Genomic DNA, 18,969 nt, shown 5'->3' with positions numbered 1-18,969 from the left:
CAATCTCTCACACACTCGCTCACTCTCTCACACACTCACCCGCCCTCCGGTCTTGCCCACCACCATCCTCCTATTTCTCCACTATATCCTGGATTTTAAAAACAACATGGGCAAGGGATATAAATAGTCACTTTACCAAAGAAAATACATGCATAGCTAATAGACACATTAAAAGATACTCAGCATTATCAGCCATTGAGAAATACAAATTAAAACCACAATATGATTTACTTTATACCCCTAGAATTCCCATACTCACAAAGACTGATAATACCAAGTATTGGCAGGAATGTGGAGAAACTTCATTCATTGCTGCTCTGCATGTAAAATAGTACAGCAACTTTGGAAAACAGTTTTGTAGATAAACATATGTACTTTTAATATGACACATCAGTTCCATTCCAAGGTATCTACATAAGAGCAATGAAAACATATTTCCATACAAAGACTTGTACACAATTGTTTGCAAGAGTCAAAAATTGGAAACAATCCACCCTGGCCGGTTTGGCTCAGCGGTTAGAGCATTGGCCTGTGGTCTGGAGAGACCTGGGTTCGGTTCCCGCTAAGGGCACATACCTCGGTTGCAGTTTGTCCCTGGTCCTGGTTGGGTTGTGTGGGTGGCAACCACTCGATGTGTCCTTTTCACATCGATGTTTCTCTCTCTCTCTCTCTCCCCCTCCCATTCTATCTGAACAAAATATATATATAAAAAAAATGTCCTCGGGTGAGGATAAAAAAAAAATTGGAAGCAATCCAAAGACAGGTGAATAGATTAATTAATTGTGATATACCCATAAAATGGAACATGTCTTAGCATTGAAATGGAACAAAATATAATTACATGCAACAATATAGATGAACTTCAAATACTTTATGTCAACATATTGTATGATTCTATTTATATGGAATTTCTAGAACAGGTAAAACCATAGACACAAACAACAGATCAGTGTTCCCTGGGACTGGTGGTGGGAGTGGGGATTGACTACAAACAGGAATAGGGAACTTTTTGTGGTGATGGTCACAACTGTATAAATTTACTAAAAATCATTGAATGGTGATTTTGTGATAAGTAAGTATACCTCAATAAGACTGTTAAGTGTTTATATAATTTAATTGTGTATATATATATATCTTTATCTATCTACCTATCTGTATATATATCTATAGATATATACTTTTTTAAATTGATTTTTTAGATAGAGAGGAAGGGAGAGGGGGAAGAGAGATAGAAACATCAACGAGAGAGAAACATCAATCAGCTGCCTCCCCCATATTGGGGATCAAGCCTGAAACCTGGGCATGTGCCCTGACCAGCAATCGAACTGGTGACCTCTCGATGCCTGGGTCGATGCTCAACCACTGGCTGAACACACTGGCTGGGCTAATTGTATATATTTTTAAAGTATATAATGTGTATATACTTTAATATTTTAAACTCATTTTTAATTATAGCTAGAAATTTATGTGTTTTTCTTTCAACTATTGTCACAGCCCGTTGACAGTTCAACTGTATTAAAATATCCAGCTAAATATAACTTTACATTATTGCTTATGGATAGACATTTTTTTTAAAATTGATTTTTAGAGAGAGAGGAAGAGAGAGGTAGAAACATCAATGAGAGAGAACATCAACTAGCCACTTCCATCATGCTCCCCACTGGGAATTGGGCCCACAACCTAGGCATGTGCCCTGACCAGGAATAGAACCGGCGGCCTCTCGGTGCATGGTTGACGCTCATCTACTGAGCCACACCAGCCGGGCATGGATAGACTTTTTAAGCTGGCTGTTATCAAACAGGATAATATCCCACTTCAAAAACATTAGTGTTATATGAACTGGGAGAGCTTTGTAATTTGCGGCTGTCTGTGTTTGTTAGGGTTGTACAAATGATGATGAAGTATGTAAAGGTTCTCTCACTCTCTTGCTCTACTGTTATGGTCTCTACTCCCAGCTACAACCAAGCAAAAATTAAGGGCTTTAGGGCTTTCCTTCCTCAAACCTCAACTGTGGGTGATAACTTATTCAACCTAATGAACAGTGATATTTAAATATATATACTAAATCTTGTTTTAATCTTATCTTACAAATTTATTATGCAAATTTGTCCAGTGTTATATGAATCTTACCAGTAAAATGACAAAGGATAAAGCTGTTTTAGAAGGAAACATTTTTTTGGCAACTTTCCACATAACCACAACAGAAATGGCTGTAGGTCTAGAGCATAGCAATTTGTTAAAGCTGGAAACTATTAGCCGTGCAATAGAGAAAGATCACATAAATCTCTTCAGGCTATGAATTTGCTTTAGATATTTCATTAACATTGATTGCCTATACAGATTTTTTTAATCTACTGAATGAATTTCAGTGTACAATAACTATAATAGTAATAGTTAAAAATGAGAACAGCATGTTTTCATGGTTTTTTTTTTTTTTTTTTTTTTTTTTTTTTATCCTCACCCGAGGACATTTTTCCACTTTTTGTTCAGGTAGAGTGGGAGGGAGAGAGAGGAACAGAGAGAGAGAGAGAAACATCGATGTGAAAGGGACACATCGAGTGGCTGCCACCCGCACGACCAACCAGGGCCGGGGACAAACTGCAACCGAGGTACATGCCCTTAGCGGGAACCGAACCCGGGTCTCTTGGGACCGCAGGCCGACGCTCTAACCGCTGAGCCAAACCGGCCAGGGCTGTTTTCATGGTTTTTGACTTGTTCTTCATTACCTAACTATGGCTTTGGTTCAGCAGACATTTTTTTAGTCACCAAACAAGGAAAAGATTGTTCATCTTTCAGCTACTATAGAAATTGTCAGATTTTAAAAATTTTACAGTAGAAAATGTCTCATATCTAATTATCCTACAGCATCCTGTTTCAGTCATTCTAATGTCTCATATTCTTTATTATCCCACCATTAAGGAATTTTTTAGAAGGTATTATTTTTTTTAAATTGAGTTCATTCACATATCACAAAATTCACCCATTTAAAGTACACATTTCAGTGGTTTTTAGTATTTTCACAAGGTTGTACAATCATCACCACTATCTAATTCTAGAACATTTCATTGTCCCAAAAAGAAACTCTGTACCTATTATCAATCACTCCCCATTTCTATTTCCCCCAATTCTTGGCAACCACTAATCTACTTTCTGTTTCTGTGGATTTGGTATCATACAATATGTGACTTTCTGTGTTTGATTTCTTCCACTTAGCATAATTTAGCATGTATCAATACTTCACTTCTTTTTATGTCTAAATAATATTCCATTGTATGAATTTTGTTTTTCCATTTATCAATTGATGGACAATTGGGTTGGTTCCACTATTTGACTATTATGAATAATGCTGCTATGAATATTCATGTGCAAGTTTTTATGTGAACACATGGTTTAACTTCTCTTGGGTATATACCTAGGAGCGGAATTGACAGATTATATGGTAATTATATGTGTAACTTAAAAAAAAATTTTAAATTGATTTTAGATAGAGAGGAAGGGACAGGAAGAGAGAGATAGAAACATCAATGAGAGAGAACATTCATTGGCCACCTCCTGCATGCCCCCTCCTGGGGATTTGGCCAGAAACCCAGGCATGTGCCCTGACTGGGAATCGAACCGGTGACCTCTTGGTGCATGGGTCAATGCTCAACACTGAGCCACAGCGGCTGGGCTATGTGTAACTTTTGGAAAGACTGCCACGCCATTTGCCAAACTGGCTGTGCTATTTTACATTCCCACCACCAGCAGTGTGTGAGGGAGGGCTCCATTTTATTTATTTATTTATTTATTTATTTATTTATCCTCACCTGAGGACATTTTTCCATTTTTTGTTCAGATAGAGTGGGAAGGAGAGAGAGGGAGAAAGAGTGAGAAACATCAATGTGAAAGGGACACATCGAGTGGTTGCCACCCACACCACCCAACCAGGGCTGGGAATAAACTACAACTGAGGTACATGCCCTTAGTGGGAACCGAACCCGGATCTCTCTGGACCATAGGCCAATGCTCTAACCACTGAGCCAAACCGGCCAGGGCAAGGGCTCCATTTTATTTACATTCATGTCAACACTTGTTATTGTCCGTCTTTTTATTATGGTTATCCTAGGAAATATGAAGTGGTATCTCATTGTGGTTTTGGTTTGCATTTCTTTAATGACTAATGATGTTGAACATCTTTTAATATGTTTATTGTCCATTTGTGTATCTTTTTTGGATAAATGTCTGTTCAGGTCCTTTGCACATTTTTCAGGTTTGTCTTTTATTATACAAGGTATTCTTTAACATTTTTATTACAGTAGGCCATTGGGGTTCTTGATTAATATGATCCAGAACCGTTGTGAATCTCCATAGTTAAAAATACCATCATAACATGTATTTCACCCATGTAATGTAAACATGGGGATGGTCATGAACCTCCTGAGATATGGACGCTGAAGAGTAAGCTAGGGTTATTCATTAGGTAAGTTAATCACGTATACACAAGCTTCAGAGCACAGGATTCAAATTTGTGCCTTAGCAAAAAGATGGCTTTATAAATTATGAACATTTAGAGATAGCACAGACGCTTGAAATTGAAAATATTAAATCCATGAATGTTAGTGATCTGCTATAGATGTGGTTGTTCTTAGTATGACATTCTACATATCTGGTTGATCAGAAATTGAAGCCTACAGGATGACACTTGTCCCTTTCACCATAGAAGATACTAAGCAGTTGGCTTACATTTTATTGGCCAAACTACCTGTATTATAGTAGCATATTTAAAAGATAAGAGTGATCAGGCATCTTATTGAGATTCTGAGTGGCATAGCAGTAGTAAAAGGAGAAATGTGGAAATAGTGTTGCAGTCTGTGACTCAAACATAAAGCACTGTGGCCTAGGTGGAAGAGTTGAGAAGTGGAATGCTTACCCCTTGAGATGCTGCTCTGTAGGATGATGTAGAATGGAGTTGTCCTGTGGCAAATGTCCTCTCTAGCCTCCCTTCCCTGTCCTTTCAATATAAGATCACTTTCCCTTTGCTCCTGAGGCTATTAGGTAGTATTCTGTATTCTTTCCATTTATTCATAGAGCAGTTGTGTACTCTCTATGTGGGAACGGGCTCTAGTCTTCTCCCTAATACACATCCATGTGGACATTTTGCATTCAGCCTGCCTGTCCAATCTCATAGAATGTGCACTGAGAAAACTAATTGCAGAGATAAATTGGTTCTTGGTGTGCATGACTGATCAAGAGCAAAGTACCTTAATTTCAGATGCCTTCAGAGAGATTTTTCTTTAACCTCTGCTTTTAAGAGGAAGATTATAAAGCATTATCATTACTTCAGGTCAGAATTATATTGCTTTTGGTCAAAAGCTGTTGTAAGAGTTACAAAGTAGTAGAAACAATGTAATCTAAAGATAAATTATAAAGATCAAAGCAATTCAAAATTAAAGTGAATTTGAGTATAAGCATAGGTATGGTTTTGGAGTTATAAAAGAAACCATCAGACCATACATTGTTATTGTCTTTTAACTATAGCTTTCAAAGTAGCTTTAATTTTTTTATATTTTTAGTGAAAAGCAAGAGGCGTGCGTAATTATCTGAGTATATTGTCCATAGTTTAATGCTAGCTAAAATTGTCCCCAGTAATTTCTGATTTATTCCAGATAATAAGGTAATTTGGAGATAATATGGAAGGTCCTGTAAAAAATTCAGACATACTTGGTGCCAGCCTTGGTTTATGTCTTCAAATATAGTTTATTTCTTGATAATTTCTGAATCTGTATCTTTTAACTCTGGCTTCCTCATCTATAGACTTGCATGTCTATCTAGCTATGAAAAATTTTAGATACTTCAGACACTTTAATGTATCTCCAACTGAATTTTTAAAAATTTAAGTCTCTTCTTCAACTTGCCTATTCTTCCTTAGTTAGACATTCTGAATTGTGACTTCATTCATCCTCTTCTCATTATCCTTTATTCTGCCCTTTCCAAATTACCAACTTGTATTATAATCTTTGAAATGCCTTTCAGATCTAGCTATCTACTCCACCCCCATGGTCACCATCTTGCACCTTCACTACCTAGTCTTTATTTTATTATTATTATTATTATTATTTTAAGGTACAGATGTTTCTCCTTTTTTACCCCATTGGCACCCCCCTCTCCATCCCTCCCCCCGTTCACTACCTAGTCTTTAAAAAATTATTGTTATGCCCTGGCCTATTTGGCTCACCGGTTGGAGCGTCGGTCTGCGGTACAGAGAGACCTGGGTTCGGTTCCCGCTAAGGGCACATACCTCGGTTGCAGTTTGTCCCCGGCCCTGGTTGGTTGTGCGGGTGGCAGTCACTCGACGTGTCCCTTCACGTCGATGTTTCTCTCTCTCTCTCTTCCTCTCTCTCCCTCCCGCTCTCTCTGAACAAAAAATGGAAAAATGTCCTCGGGTGAGGATAAAAAAAAAAAAAAATTCAGACCCCCTCAAAAGTTTGTAAAGTAAAATTTCCCCTGTTCTTTTGCTCTCAATTCTACTTCCCTCAAGTAACCACTGTTTCTGTTTGGTTTATTTATTGCCAGACATTTTCTGTGCATTTCCAAACATGTAGATATGTTTAGCGTCTCTTGCTTGGACTATTAAAACAAATTCCTCACTGATCTCCCTGCCATCAAGCCCTCTCCACTCTGGTTATTGCCAAAGTTATCTACCTAAATAGCAAATCTTATTCTGCTAAAAGAGCTCTGCTTGTTCCCTGTCACCTATAAGATAAAGACCAATCCCTTAAGTATTGCATATATAGAAGCCCTTCATAGTGCGGGCCTAGTATCTGTCTCCAGCCTTCCTCCTTGCCACATCTGCCTTATTCCTTATCACTACTTCCTGGATTGGTCATGTCTTATCATATCTCCCTACCCTTTGTACACATGCTCCATCTATTCTCTGCCATCAAGTTTCTGCTCATTCTTCAAGATCCCCTCATCTGGTGCCTCCTTTATAGAAGTATCTTTCCCACTTTTCCCAAACAGAGGTAATGGCTCTCTCTCCTTTGTTCTTTCAGTACCTTATTCATATATTTTCTTTGTGTCTGTGTGTATGTCTCTCCCTTAGTTCCCTGTAGGCTTTTTAAAAAGGACTATTGGCTTACTCATCATTTGATGTCTGATACTCTGCCTAGCACATACCAGGCATTCAATAAATGTTTGTTAATAGACATGTCTTCAATTTGGATCTGCATTGCAATTAGGCCTATCTAAGTTAAAGAAAGTAAAAGTTTGGATCCCATTGTTTTGGGGAATTTTTAAGCCATTTTACTTATTTTTATGAGTTTTGATTATTTTAAATATTTTACTTTACTATTCTTTTTTTTTTTTTCATCCTCACTCGAGGACATTTTTTGTTCAGATAGAGTGGGAGGGAGAGAGAGGTGGAGAGAGAGAGAGAGAGAAACATCAATGTGAAAGGGACACATCAAGTGGCTGCCTCCCGCACGACCTAACCAGGGCCGGGGACAAACTGCAACCGAGGTAAATGCCCTTAGCGGGAACCGAACCCGGGTCTGTCTGGACTGCAGGCCGAGGCTCTAACTGCTGAGCCAAACTGGCCAGGGCTACTATTCTTACAAATTTTACATATAACATTTTATGAATCATATGCCCTGGCTGGTTTGGTTTAGTGGTTAGAGCGTCGACCTGTAGACCAAAGAGTCTTGGGTTCGATTCTGGTCAAGGGCATGTGCCTTGGTTGTGGTTTGGTCCCCAGCCCTGGTCAGGATTGTGCAGGAGGTGGCCAATCAATTTATCTCTCTCACATCAGTGTTTCTCTCTCTCTCATCAATGTTTCTCTCTCTCTCTCTCTCTCTCTCTCCCCCCTCCCCCTCCCTCCCACTCTGTCTGAAGATAAGTGGAAAAATATCCTTCAGTGAGGATTAAAAATTTTTTTTAATGAATCATATATTTTACTTTTACTTTACTATTTTCTTTTTTTTTTTTTTAAATCCTCATCCGAGGACATTTTACCATTTTTTGTACAGACAGAGTGGGAGGGAGAGAGAGGAAGAGAGAGAGAGGGAAACATCGATGTGAAAGGGACACATCGAGTGGCTGCCACCCGCACGACCAACCAGGGCCGGGGACAAACGGCAACCGAGGTACATGCCCTTAGCGGGAACCGAACCTGGGCCTCACCGGACCGCAGGCGGATGCTCTAACCGCTGAGCCAAACCGGCCAGGGCTTTCTTTACTATTTTCATGTTTTGCTTAATTATTATCTTTTTTTTTTTTTTAGTCCTCACCAGAGGATATTTTTTTATTGATTTTTGGTGGAGTGGAAGGGAGGGAGGGAGGGGGAGAGATAGAAAAAAAATACATTGATGTGAGAGAGACACATTGATTGGTTGCCTTCCTCACAACCCCGACAGGGCTGGGATTCGAACACATGACCTCCTGGATACTCTTACTGCTGATCCAAACCTGCCAGGGCTTAATTATATAATTTTTGACCTTTTAATAATGGTAGTACAATTTCAGCATGACCTTATTTCTCAACTTACATTACAAAATAACTCAGCTTTTAATGGAATACTATACAACAATGAAAAAATAGTGAGTTAGACCTATATAGAAGCAGGAAGAAATGTGTTCTTAAGATGTATTGGGAAGTAAAAAGTGAGTTGTATAAAGTTTGATCCTGTTTTTAAGAAAAATAGAGTCAGTGTGTTATACTGAAAGAAATCCAGACAAACGTAAATCAGATTTTCTTTATTTTCTTTACTCTTTTATTCTCCAATTTTGTAATGTATTATTTTTCTACATTGTAACTCAGCAGTGTTTGCATTTTTTGTTAGCAGAAAAAAAGACCAAGGCAAAACAAAACCAACTAGTTTTTAACCTTTCATAGTCTTCTTTTTAGAAAAGTAAACTCTGGGTAGAAGAATTAGTTTTGGTTTTGTTTTGTTTTTAGTTTGCCCAGAGATTTAGAAATTATCCTTAAGTAGAAACTGAAATATGAGTTTGAGGACAGTTTAGTGATATATTTCCGGTCATGTCAGTTTTAAGTATTTTGGTGCCTCTCTGGGTTGTTTAATGTGCTAGGTGCTGCAGTAGAATATGAAGGAAATGGTTTCTATTGTGTGGTAATTTACAGCTTATGCTGGGTAGCAGAAATTTCTGAGTAACAGTTTGTGAAGAAGATACATCATAATTCTATAATTACCTTCTTTAAATAACATTTTCCTTGAACTGAAAATTTTGCCAATATTTTGAGGGTGAAATTTTATTTTACTATCTTATTGGAAACTGAAAATTAAGGTTTGCTTTGTTTTAAAGTCAGATTGGAAAAGACATTTGGTAGTAGGTAAGACATCATAATAAAAATAAGGTAGCATAAGGAAGAGTTTTTAAATGATTAAATAGCAAAGATTTGTAAATATAAACTCCTGAAATAGCATTTCCTAAAAAGCATGCCATGTGAGTTTGATTACTATCTGAATTGTCACTTAGATTATTAAACAGTGAAAATATACAGTATAGTTGCTGTTCAAAAAGTATTTTTTTGACATATAAGTTGACATTTTTATTGAATTGTTAACCGAGTATCTTTGCTTACCATTTGCTAAGTGGCTACACAGATAGGACTAGTTTAAAGCTTCAGGCTTCTAAACTCATTGAAAATAATTTGGTATATTTTGTCTCCTCTATCTGTAAAATGAGGCAGAATCTTAAAGAAATGGATTGGTTTAAGTATAATACAGTTTTCTTCTGAAAATGAGATACTGTTTTTTATGGTGGAGATTTCAATGTGATTGCCGCATTTTCTTTGCATCCTACTGAAGAAGCTCTGCACTCTTGCAAAGAGCATAAGGAGTCATGTCAGAGGTCAGCTGTTTGAGTCCATTTTCCCACAGCTGCCTGGTGCGAGTGATCTTTTACTGTGTTTTAAAAAAATAGGCAAGGATTAGAGAGGATTAGAAAGAATATTACCCTCCTGAATATAGGCCCAGGGCACTAAGGGGAGAAAACCCAACCAGGCAGCAAATGGGCTTTGCTTGACCAGGACACAACCTCTGCTGCATTCCTTTAAGAAACTGAATGGGAAATGTTAAGTCCCCAAACTGGATTAGTAAATAATCTCATAGCTTGTGACATCTGCTAAAGTAAATTGATGAGCAGATTGCATTCTTAAACTTTGAGGAGAGAGCCAGATACATCAAGACTAAGAGCAATTATTCTTTTATTTTTAATTTCAGCTTTATTGAGGTGTGGGAGTAAGAGTCATTAAAGATGGACATTAAGCTCAGTAAGTGTTGGAAAGACACATTTCATAAGAAAAATTACTTTAGATATAGTAATATGATATATACATATATATTGGTTAATTACCTAAGGCTTAAATTTTGAAACCACTACACTATTTTGTTTTTAAGATTCTTCCTGCTTATATCAGTTTTACAAAATGTTTTTCACAAATTCAACTACTTAATTTATGTTGTTTATCTCATTAGTTTGTGTAACAATCTGAGGAATTTAGAATTTGAAATGTGAGAATATATCTTTTGAGACACCTCTGGAATGTTTCTCTTTTTATATTTTAGAACAGAAGTTAATGTGGTTTGGACCTTATGGTATCACATTATTTGGTATCAAATTATTTAGAACCAAAGAGGTTATTTCAAACCTGTTTTAGTAGGGGAAGCGTTTGCAGGAAGTATTTAGCTAACTAAAATTTTAAAAGATTTTGTTTTAAGTTGACCACTTTAATAGTAAAGATGATGTACAAGTGATTAATTTTGCATTTTCATGTAATTAGTACATTTGATTAGTGTAATAACTATGATTATACTGCTTTAGTTATGGATTATAATATTAAGGCAAATATTTTCTTCAAGAATTTAAGATAGAATTTAATTTCATCTATGAATAAGAATTGATAGACTATATCTTTAACAAGCACACTTAACTTTTGGCACAATTCCTTTGTTCAAATTGGCCCTGTGTTTTCAACATGTCTGCCTAGTCTTTTTTCCACCCCATCCCTAATCTGCTCATCCACGTTCCATCCAACTTTATATATCAGCTCCAATCCAAAATTCCATCAAGAGGTTTATTTTCACCCTCTTAAGCAGAATTAATACCTCTTAAACAGAGTTATCATATAACCCAGCAATTCCACTACTAGGTGTATACCCAAGAGAGATGAAAACAGATATTCACATAAAAACTGGTACACGAATATTTTTGCCAGCATTATTCAAATAGCCCAAAGGTGAAATCTACCAAATATCCATCAAATGATGAGTGGATAAACTAATGTATTATATCCATACAATGAAATATTATTCAGCCACAAAAAAGGAATGAGGTACTGATACATGCTGCAATGTGGATATACCTTGAAAATGTTTTGCTAAGTGAAAGAAACCAGTTACAAAAGACCATATATTATGTGATTCTTTTTGTAGATAAAAATGTTGTAAAGTGACTGCAGTGAAGGTTGCACATATCTGTGAATATATGAAAAACCATTGAATTGTGTATTTTAAATGGGTGAATTGTGAAGTATCTAAATTTTATCTCAATAAAGCTGTTATAAAAAACTAAAATTTTTTTTTTTATCCTCACTCGAGGACATTTTTCCATTTTTTATTCAGATAGAGCGGGAGGGAGAGAGAGGAAGAGAGAGAGAGAGAAACATCGATGTGAAGGGACACATCGAGTGGCTGCCACCCGCACGACCAACCAGGGCCGGGGACAAACTGCAACCGAGGTACATGCCCTTAGCGGGAACCGAACCCGGGTCTCTCTGTACCGCAGGCCGACGCTCCAACCACTGAGCCAAACCGGCCAGGGCTAAATTAAAAATTTAATAGTTCCTATCCATATTCCTATTTACATTGTTTATACCTCTAATAAAACACTTAGTCTGGTTATAATTACTAACTTAAGAAATCTGTCTCTCTCATTGCATTAGGAGGCTCCCAAAAAATAGAGTGTTTTTTATTGTTGTTGTTGTTTTGGTATTCCCTAACATGCTCTCAGTAAATAGTAATTTAATTGAACTTCTTCATAATTAAATTCCTTCACCTGAAAAATGGGAATGAGATAAAAATAATTAAATGTTGCCACAAAGTGTTGTGCCAAAACTGTATTTTATAATTTTATAATTAATTCGTTTTTGGAAAAATAAATATTTGCTCTCACATTATTTCCTCAGTTTGAGTTTCCATTTTGTGTTGAGCAAGGTCACATATGTATCATCTTATTTTTACCTATGGGAATATTCTTGTCCTCGGAATTTGCATATAAAGCATTTTATACACATTTATCAGTGGGACCTTAATGTCATTTCAACTAGCTTAATGTTTATTTTGAAATAAAATTGACTTGATAAAATTAGAATCTACATTTTTGTGGATGTTTGAATTTAACTTTTCTTTTTTCTGTGATGTGTTTTATATGTGTGTGTTTTATTTTTCTAGTATTTACTAGAGATGAAAAGTCTAATTTTACCTCCAGAACACATTCAGAAACGGGGTGATAGTGAAGCAGTTGCTTATGCTTTCTTTCATCTTCAGCACTGGAAGCGAATAGAAGGTGCTCTTAATCTGTTACAGTGTACATGGGAAGGCAGTAAGTATTCTTTTCCAGAAGTAACCCTGATCTGTCTGACTATTCGCATTCACAGGTAGTCTTTTTAAGTGAGATTGTCTGAGTTTTCTAAGGATTTGTTGTTCAGGTTGGTTTCAGTGTGAACTTCGTGGTGTTAATTTGGCTTATTGGTAGAAGAGATTTTTTAAAAAAGTTTATCTTTATTGTTGAAAGTATTACAAATGTCCCTCCTTTCCCCCCCCATTGATATCTTCCTTGGTAGAAGAGATGTTTAATGTACTTATATTGATGCCACATTTAGGGAAAGCAGAATGAGAAACTGCTATGGTATTTTGCCATATATTCATTTAAATTGCATATTTGTAAGGAAAGAAATTGAGCCTAGCCCGTGTGGCTCAGTGGAATGAGTGTCATCCCAAGGACTGAAAGGCCCTGGTTCAATTCAGGCAGGGCATATGCCTGGGCTGCAGGCTCAATCTTTAATAGGGGGTGTGCAGGAGGCAGCAGATGGCTGTTTCTCTTTCACATGAATGTTTCTATCTCTCTCTCTAAAAAAGTCAATAAAAACATATATATATATAAATATATATATATTTTTAATCCTTACCCAAGGATGTTTTTCCATTTTTTGTTCAGATAGAGTGGGAGGGAGGGAGAGAAAGAGAAAAACATCAACGTGAAAGGGACACATTGAGTGGCTGCCTCCTGCACGCACGACCCAACCAGGGCCGGGGACAAACTGCAACCAAGGTACTTGTCCTTAGCGGGAACTGAACCCAGGTCTCTCTGTACTGCAGGCCGACGCTCTAACCACTGAGTCAATCCGGCCAGGGCAATAAAAACATATTTTTTTAAAAAAGAAAGAAAATGATAACTCATCATCCTTGGTTTATGAGCTTTTTAATGTGGTTGAGCTATTGTTCTAATTTTTTTTTTAATCCTCACCCAAGGATATTTTTCCACTGATTTTTAAATAGAGTGGGAAGGAGGGAAGGGGAGAGAGAGAGAGAGAGAGAGAGAGAGAAAGAGAGAGAGAGAGAAAGAAACATTGAAGTGAGAGAGACATGTCGATTGGTTGCCTCCCACAAGACCCCCAACTGAGGCCAGGGACTGAACCCACAACCAAGGTACATGCCCTTGACCAGAAATCAAACCCAAGACTCTTCATCCACAGGCTGACGCTTTAACCACTGAGACAACCAGGCAGGGCAGTTTTCATCACAACTAATATCAACTCTATTCTTAAAAATTTTTAATTGTGGTAAAATATATTTAACATTACCATTTTAACCATTTGGAAATGTACAGTTCAGTGGCTTTTTGTACATTACATGGTTGTACAGCTATATACCCATTAACAGTAACTCCCTATTCTTCCCTTCTCCCTAGGCCCCAGTAATCATTCTACTTTCTGTCTCTGAGTTTGACTACTCTAGGTATCTCATATAGTACTAGAATCATATGTGTCCTTTTTTTATCCTCACCCAAGGACATTTTTGCATTTATCTTCAGATAGAGTTGGAGAGAAAGAGGGAGGAAGAGAGAGAGAGAGAAACATCGATGTGAGAGAGACACATTGACTGGCTGCCATCCACACAACCCCAGCCAGGGCCAGAGACAAACTGCAACTGAGGTATGTACCCTTAGCAGGAATCGAACCTGGGACTCTGTGGTCCAGGGGCCGATGCTCTAACTACTGAGCCAAACTGGCCAGGGCTAATATGTGTCCTTTTATGTCTGGCTTATTTCACTTAGCATAATGTTATAGCTTATGTCAGAATTTCATTTCTTTTTAAGGCTGAATAAGATACCATTATATGTGTATATACAACATTGTACTTATGCATTCATCTATCGGTGGGTATTTAAGTTGTTTCCACCTTTTGACTATTGTGAATAATACTGCTGTGAACATGAGTGTACAAATATCTGCAGATTTCCTGCTTTCAATTCTTTGGGGCATATAATTCTATGTTTAATTTGTGTGTGTGTGTGTGTGTGTGTGTGTTAATCCTTACCCTAGGATATTTTTCCATCAATTTTTAGATAGAGTGGAAGGCAAGGAGGGGGTATGGGGAGAGAGAGAGAAATGTAAGAGAGACCTATCTATTGGTTGCCTCCCACCCCACCCCGACTGGGGCCTGGGATCAAACCTGCAACCCAGGTACATGCCCTTGACTGGGAATCGAACCTCAGATCCTTCGGTCTGCAGGCTGACACTCTAACTGCTGAGTCAAACCAGCCAGTGCTCTGTGTTTAATTTTTTGAGGAACCACCATGCTATTTTCTATAGCAGTTGCACCATTTTACATTCCACTAGCAATGCACAAGTATTTAACTTTCTCTATGTCCTCACCACACTTATTTTCTGTTTTGTTTTTTTAATCATAGCCATTCCGATAGGTATGAAGTAGTATATAATGGTGGTTTTGATCTGCATACTCCTATTATTAGTGATGTTGAACATCTCTTAATGTGTTTATTGGCCATGTGTTTATCTTCTTTGGAGAATTGGTCTGTTTTTCAACTAACTACCAAATCTCTCATTTGTAACTTCTTAAAATCACTAAGAAAATGAAGAAACTTAATTAAAATATTTTATTAGTTGGTTCTTATAATAATTCTCTTGGGAAGTACACCTCTGCTATCAATAAAAATTTTAAAAGTCAATGCTCATTCACTAAAATTTGTTAACCCCTTCAGTTCCCAAACTTTGCACCAAGGCACCTTGGGGGCATTGCAGCAAATTCACTAGAGTGGCACAGGGTACTTTAAATTTTCAACAGAAACACAGCAATATCAGTTTCTGTCAGACACCATTCAAACTATTACTTTAGATAGTTCATGGTTTCACAATGAGATGGCTCTTCAGTCTCTATTTTTTCTATGTCATAGCTTTGCAAAGCTGGGCTTTTGTTTGTTGCTGTGATTAAAAGAAGTACCACACAAAAATCAGTGTGGAACAGGAAATGAGGCTAGTGCTATCCAATCTCATTCCAAGGTTTGAGAAGTTGTGCAATGCCCAACAGACTTATATATCCCATTAGTAAGAAATGATGGTTATTTAAAAATTAAAATTTCTTTTTATTTATGTGTATTTTTCAAATCACTGTTAAATTGTTAGAACATAAACTTTTAAAAGTATTTAGCCCATGTACTAAGAGGTCGCTGGTTCCATTCCCAGTTCAGGGCACATGCCCAGGTTGTGGGCCTGATCCCCAGTGGGAGGCGTGCAGGAGGCGGCCAATCGATGTTTCTATCTCTCTCTCCCTCTCCCTTCCTCTCTCTCTAAAATCAATAAAGAAAAAGTTTTTTAATTATTTGGATCCACTACCTAATAAATGGAATTGTTAGATACTTCTTTCAGGCTAGAGACAATTACTGATACAGAAAGGACACCACGTGTCCTGAACCAAGAAAATTTAAGAACCTTTGCCTTAAACATTTGCTAAGGGTCAGACACTGTGCTTGATATTAACATTATACAGATTAATGAAACTGGGACAACTAAAACTGAGGAACTGAATGTCTTTGGGTTATTAGACTTTATTTTTCCCTTTTTTCTAGTAGTCTATAGCTCCTCAAAACGAGGTAATATATTTCATTCACCTTGTGTGTATCTTCAATGCCTAGCATTCTTCTTGGCACATAGGAGGTTTTCAATAAGTATACGACTTATACTGTGTTTCATGAATATTCATCTTAATGGATGATTTTCTAGTGTTATCGCTGATTTTCTCTAGGACTTTGGACAAATCACTACTTTTTATTGTGGCAAAACAAAATCACATTTTGATAAAAGTTTATAGAACCAAGCACTGAAGGAAAAGCAAAAACCTTATTATTTTGATAAGCACTTAGTTGGTTGAGTAGATCAGGAAGAAATCCTTCTTTAAAAAGTCTGTAAGAGTTGGTGACAGTCTAGATCAGGGGTGGGTAAACTTTTTCCACAGAGGGCCAGATAGTAAATATTTCATCTTTGCTGGCCATGGGCTCTATCACAGCTACCCAATCTTGTAGCATGAAAGCAGCCTTATGTATGTAATATGTAAATGAAAAAGCATGACTGTATTCTAATAAAACTATATTTACAAAAACTGATAGTGGGCCAGGTATGGCCAGAGGGTTATACTTTGGTGACCCTAATCTAAATTAAGCTCTGCTCACAGAAAATTTTGGTGGCATCTCACATGTGAAGTTAGGAGACATTGAGGACTCTTCGAAGTTGCCAACAGTATGGCTATAACAGTTATACATTTTGCAATTTTATGAAGATTACTGTAAGAAGTGGAATTCATACCCAAAGAGTAAAATCTATTGTGTTCATAATGAAGAGGCTGAGGCAAGAAGCGCCCAGCCAGTCTTATCGTTTAGTACTCCCTTTAGTTTTTATTTTATTTTTCCATCACCATTTATTCCCCATATACACTCCACCACCTCCACCTCCGTAATCACCACACTGTTGTACATGTCTGTGAGTTCTTTTTCTTTTTTTTCTTCTTTACTCAATCCTTCCACCCTCCCAGACTCTCCCCGAGCTGTCAGCCTGATCTCTATCTATGAGTCTATCTCCATTTTGCTTTAGTTTTATTCCAGCCTGACCATTCACTATTCTCTAAATAAACCATATTCTTCCTTTTATTCATTATTTTGCTTATCTTGTTTCTTTCATCAAAAACAAGTCTTTAAAAAAAAATAAAATGTTATGTGAAAATTTTATTAAAATGTCTCAAAAATAGTTTTGATAAGTAGCATAAGGTGAAAATGAGTCTGAAATGAACATCAACATATATATTTTCTTTTCTCAGCTTTTAGAATGATTCCATACCCATTAGAGAAAGGCCACCTATTTCACCCTTATCCCAGCTGCACAGAGACTGCTGATAGAGAGTTATTACCTAGTAAGTAAATATTCTGGTTTTCCTAAACTTGAAAGTAGTTATGAGATTGTTTTTCACAATATTCTCCCATTTTCAAAGTACCTTTGGTTGAACATTAGGATATTGTTTAAATACTATTTTAGCCATTTCTTGGATATACTTGCATAATACAGTTCATTCCCAAATATACCCCTTGGGGTAAAACCCTGTGCTAGATGTAATGGAGGACACAAAGATTAAAGATAATAAAAAGAGCAGGCATCTTACAAACATTTAAGAAAGAAATAATATCAATTTTTCACAAATTCTTTCCAGAAAATAAAGGAAGAAAGAACACTTCCCAACTCATTCTGTGATACCAGTATTACCCTGATACCAAATCCAGACAAAGACATTACAAGAAAAGAAAACTTGTGAATATAGACATACATATCTTCAACTAAACATTAGCAAATGTAATCCAACAACATATAAAAAGGATATACACATGACCAAGTGGAATTTGCCTCACAAATGCAAAATTGGTTTAACATCTGAAAATGTAATGTACCATATTAATAGAATAAAGGGCAGTAGATTCAACAAAGTATTTGACAGAAATCCAACCTCACTCATAATAAAATTCTGAACAAACTAGCAATAAAAGGGACTTTCTCAACCTGATAAAGATAATCTACGAAAAACCCACAGCTAACACCATAATTAATGGTGAAAGACTGAATGCTCTCTCTAAGATCAGGAATAAGGCAAGGATGTCTTTTCTCACCACTCTACTCAGCATTGTACTGGAGTGTCTGGTCAGTGCAATCAAGCAAGAAAAAGAAATACTGAATTTCCAAAATTCATATTGGAAAGAAAGAAGTAAACCTGTCTTTATTCACAGATGACATGATTTTCTATGTAGGAAATTCTAAGCACTTTATAAAAATACTATTAGAACTAATAAACAAGTTCATCAAGGTTGCACAATATAATATCAACATACAAAACTCAATTACAGATTTATATATTATCAATGAACAATCCAAAAATGAAATTTTAAATCAATTCTAATCAAAACATAAAAAAAACAATTTAAGAATAAATTTAACAAAAGAAATACAAGACTTATGTACTAAAAACTGCAAAATATTGTTGAGAGAAATTGAAGAAAATCTGAATAAATGGAGAGACATTCCATGTTTATGGAGTGGAAGACCCAACATGATTTATATGGCAATTTTCTCCAAATTGATCTATAGATTTAATACAATCCCTACCAAAATCCCTGCAGGGATTTTTCAAAAATTGACAAGCTGATCCCAACATTTATAGGGAAAAGTAAAGGACCCAGAATAGGCAAAACAGTCTTTGCAAAGAAAAATGAAGTTGGATGGACTACACTTCCCAATTTTAAAAAAGCAGTCGAAAAGTTAGGAGAACCAGAAATATGTCAGGTTATGATTGCTGAGAGTGTTTTTGTCTCGTTCCTGCTTTCAGGAAGCCAGCCTTCTCAGATGAATAGTCTGTATTT

The 18,969-nt window shown here is 36.6% G+C and overlaps 1 protein-coding gene across 10 annotated transcripts in view; it reads left to right on the top strand.

Moving 5' to 3' along the window:
- ST7L (suppression of tumorigenicity 7 like) overlaps positions 1-18,969 on the top strand; it is a 147,031-nt gene that overhangs the window by 62,479 nt on the left and 65,583 nt on the right. For 9 of the 10 annotated variants that reach the window (XR_004960849.1, XM_036271850.1, XM_036271858.1 and 6 more), the window contains 2 exons: positions 12,447-12,597; positions 17,385-17,477. Coding sequence is in view for 9 of the 10 variants with exons in the window: in XM_036271850.1 (XP_036127743.1) it covers positions 12,447-12,597; positions 17,385-17,477 (244 nt within the window). In the remaining variant the exon portion in view is untranslated. The remainder of the gene's footprint in view (positions 1-12,446; positions 12,598-17,384; positions 17,478-18,969) is intronic. The other variant, XM_036271852.1, reaches the window with a different exon arrangement.

The sequence above is a fragment of the Molossus molossus genome, unplaced genomic scaffold (genome assembly GCF_014108415.1).
Source record: "Molossus molossus isolate mMolMol1 unplaced genomic scaffold, mMolMol1.p scaffold_m16_p_20, whole genome shotgun sequence".
In the NCBI taxonomy this organism is placed as follows: Eukaryota; Metazoa; Chordata; class Mammalia; order Chiroptera; family Molossidae; genus Molossus; species Molossus molossus.
Note: the sequence above shows the minus strand (reverse complement) of the source record. Positions and strands in the feature narration are given on the sequence as shown.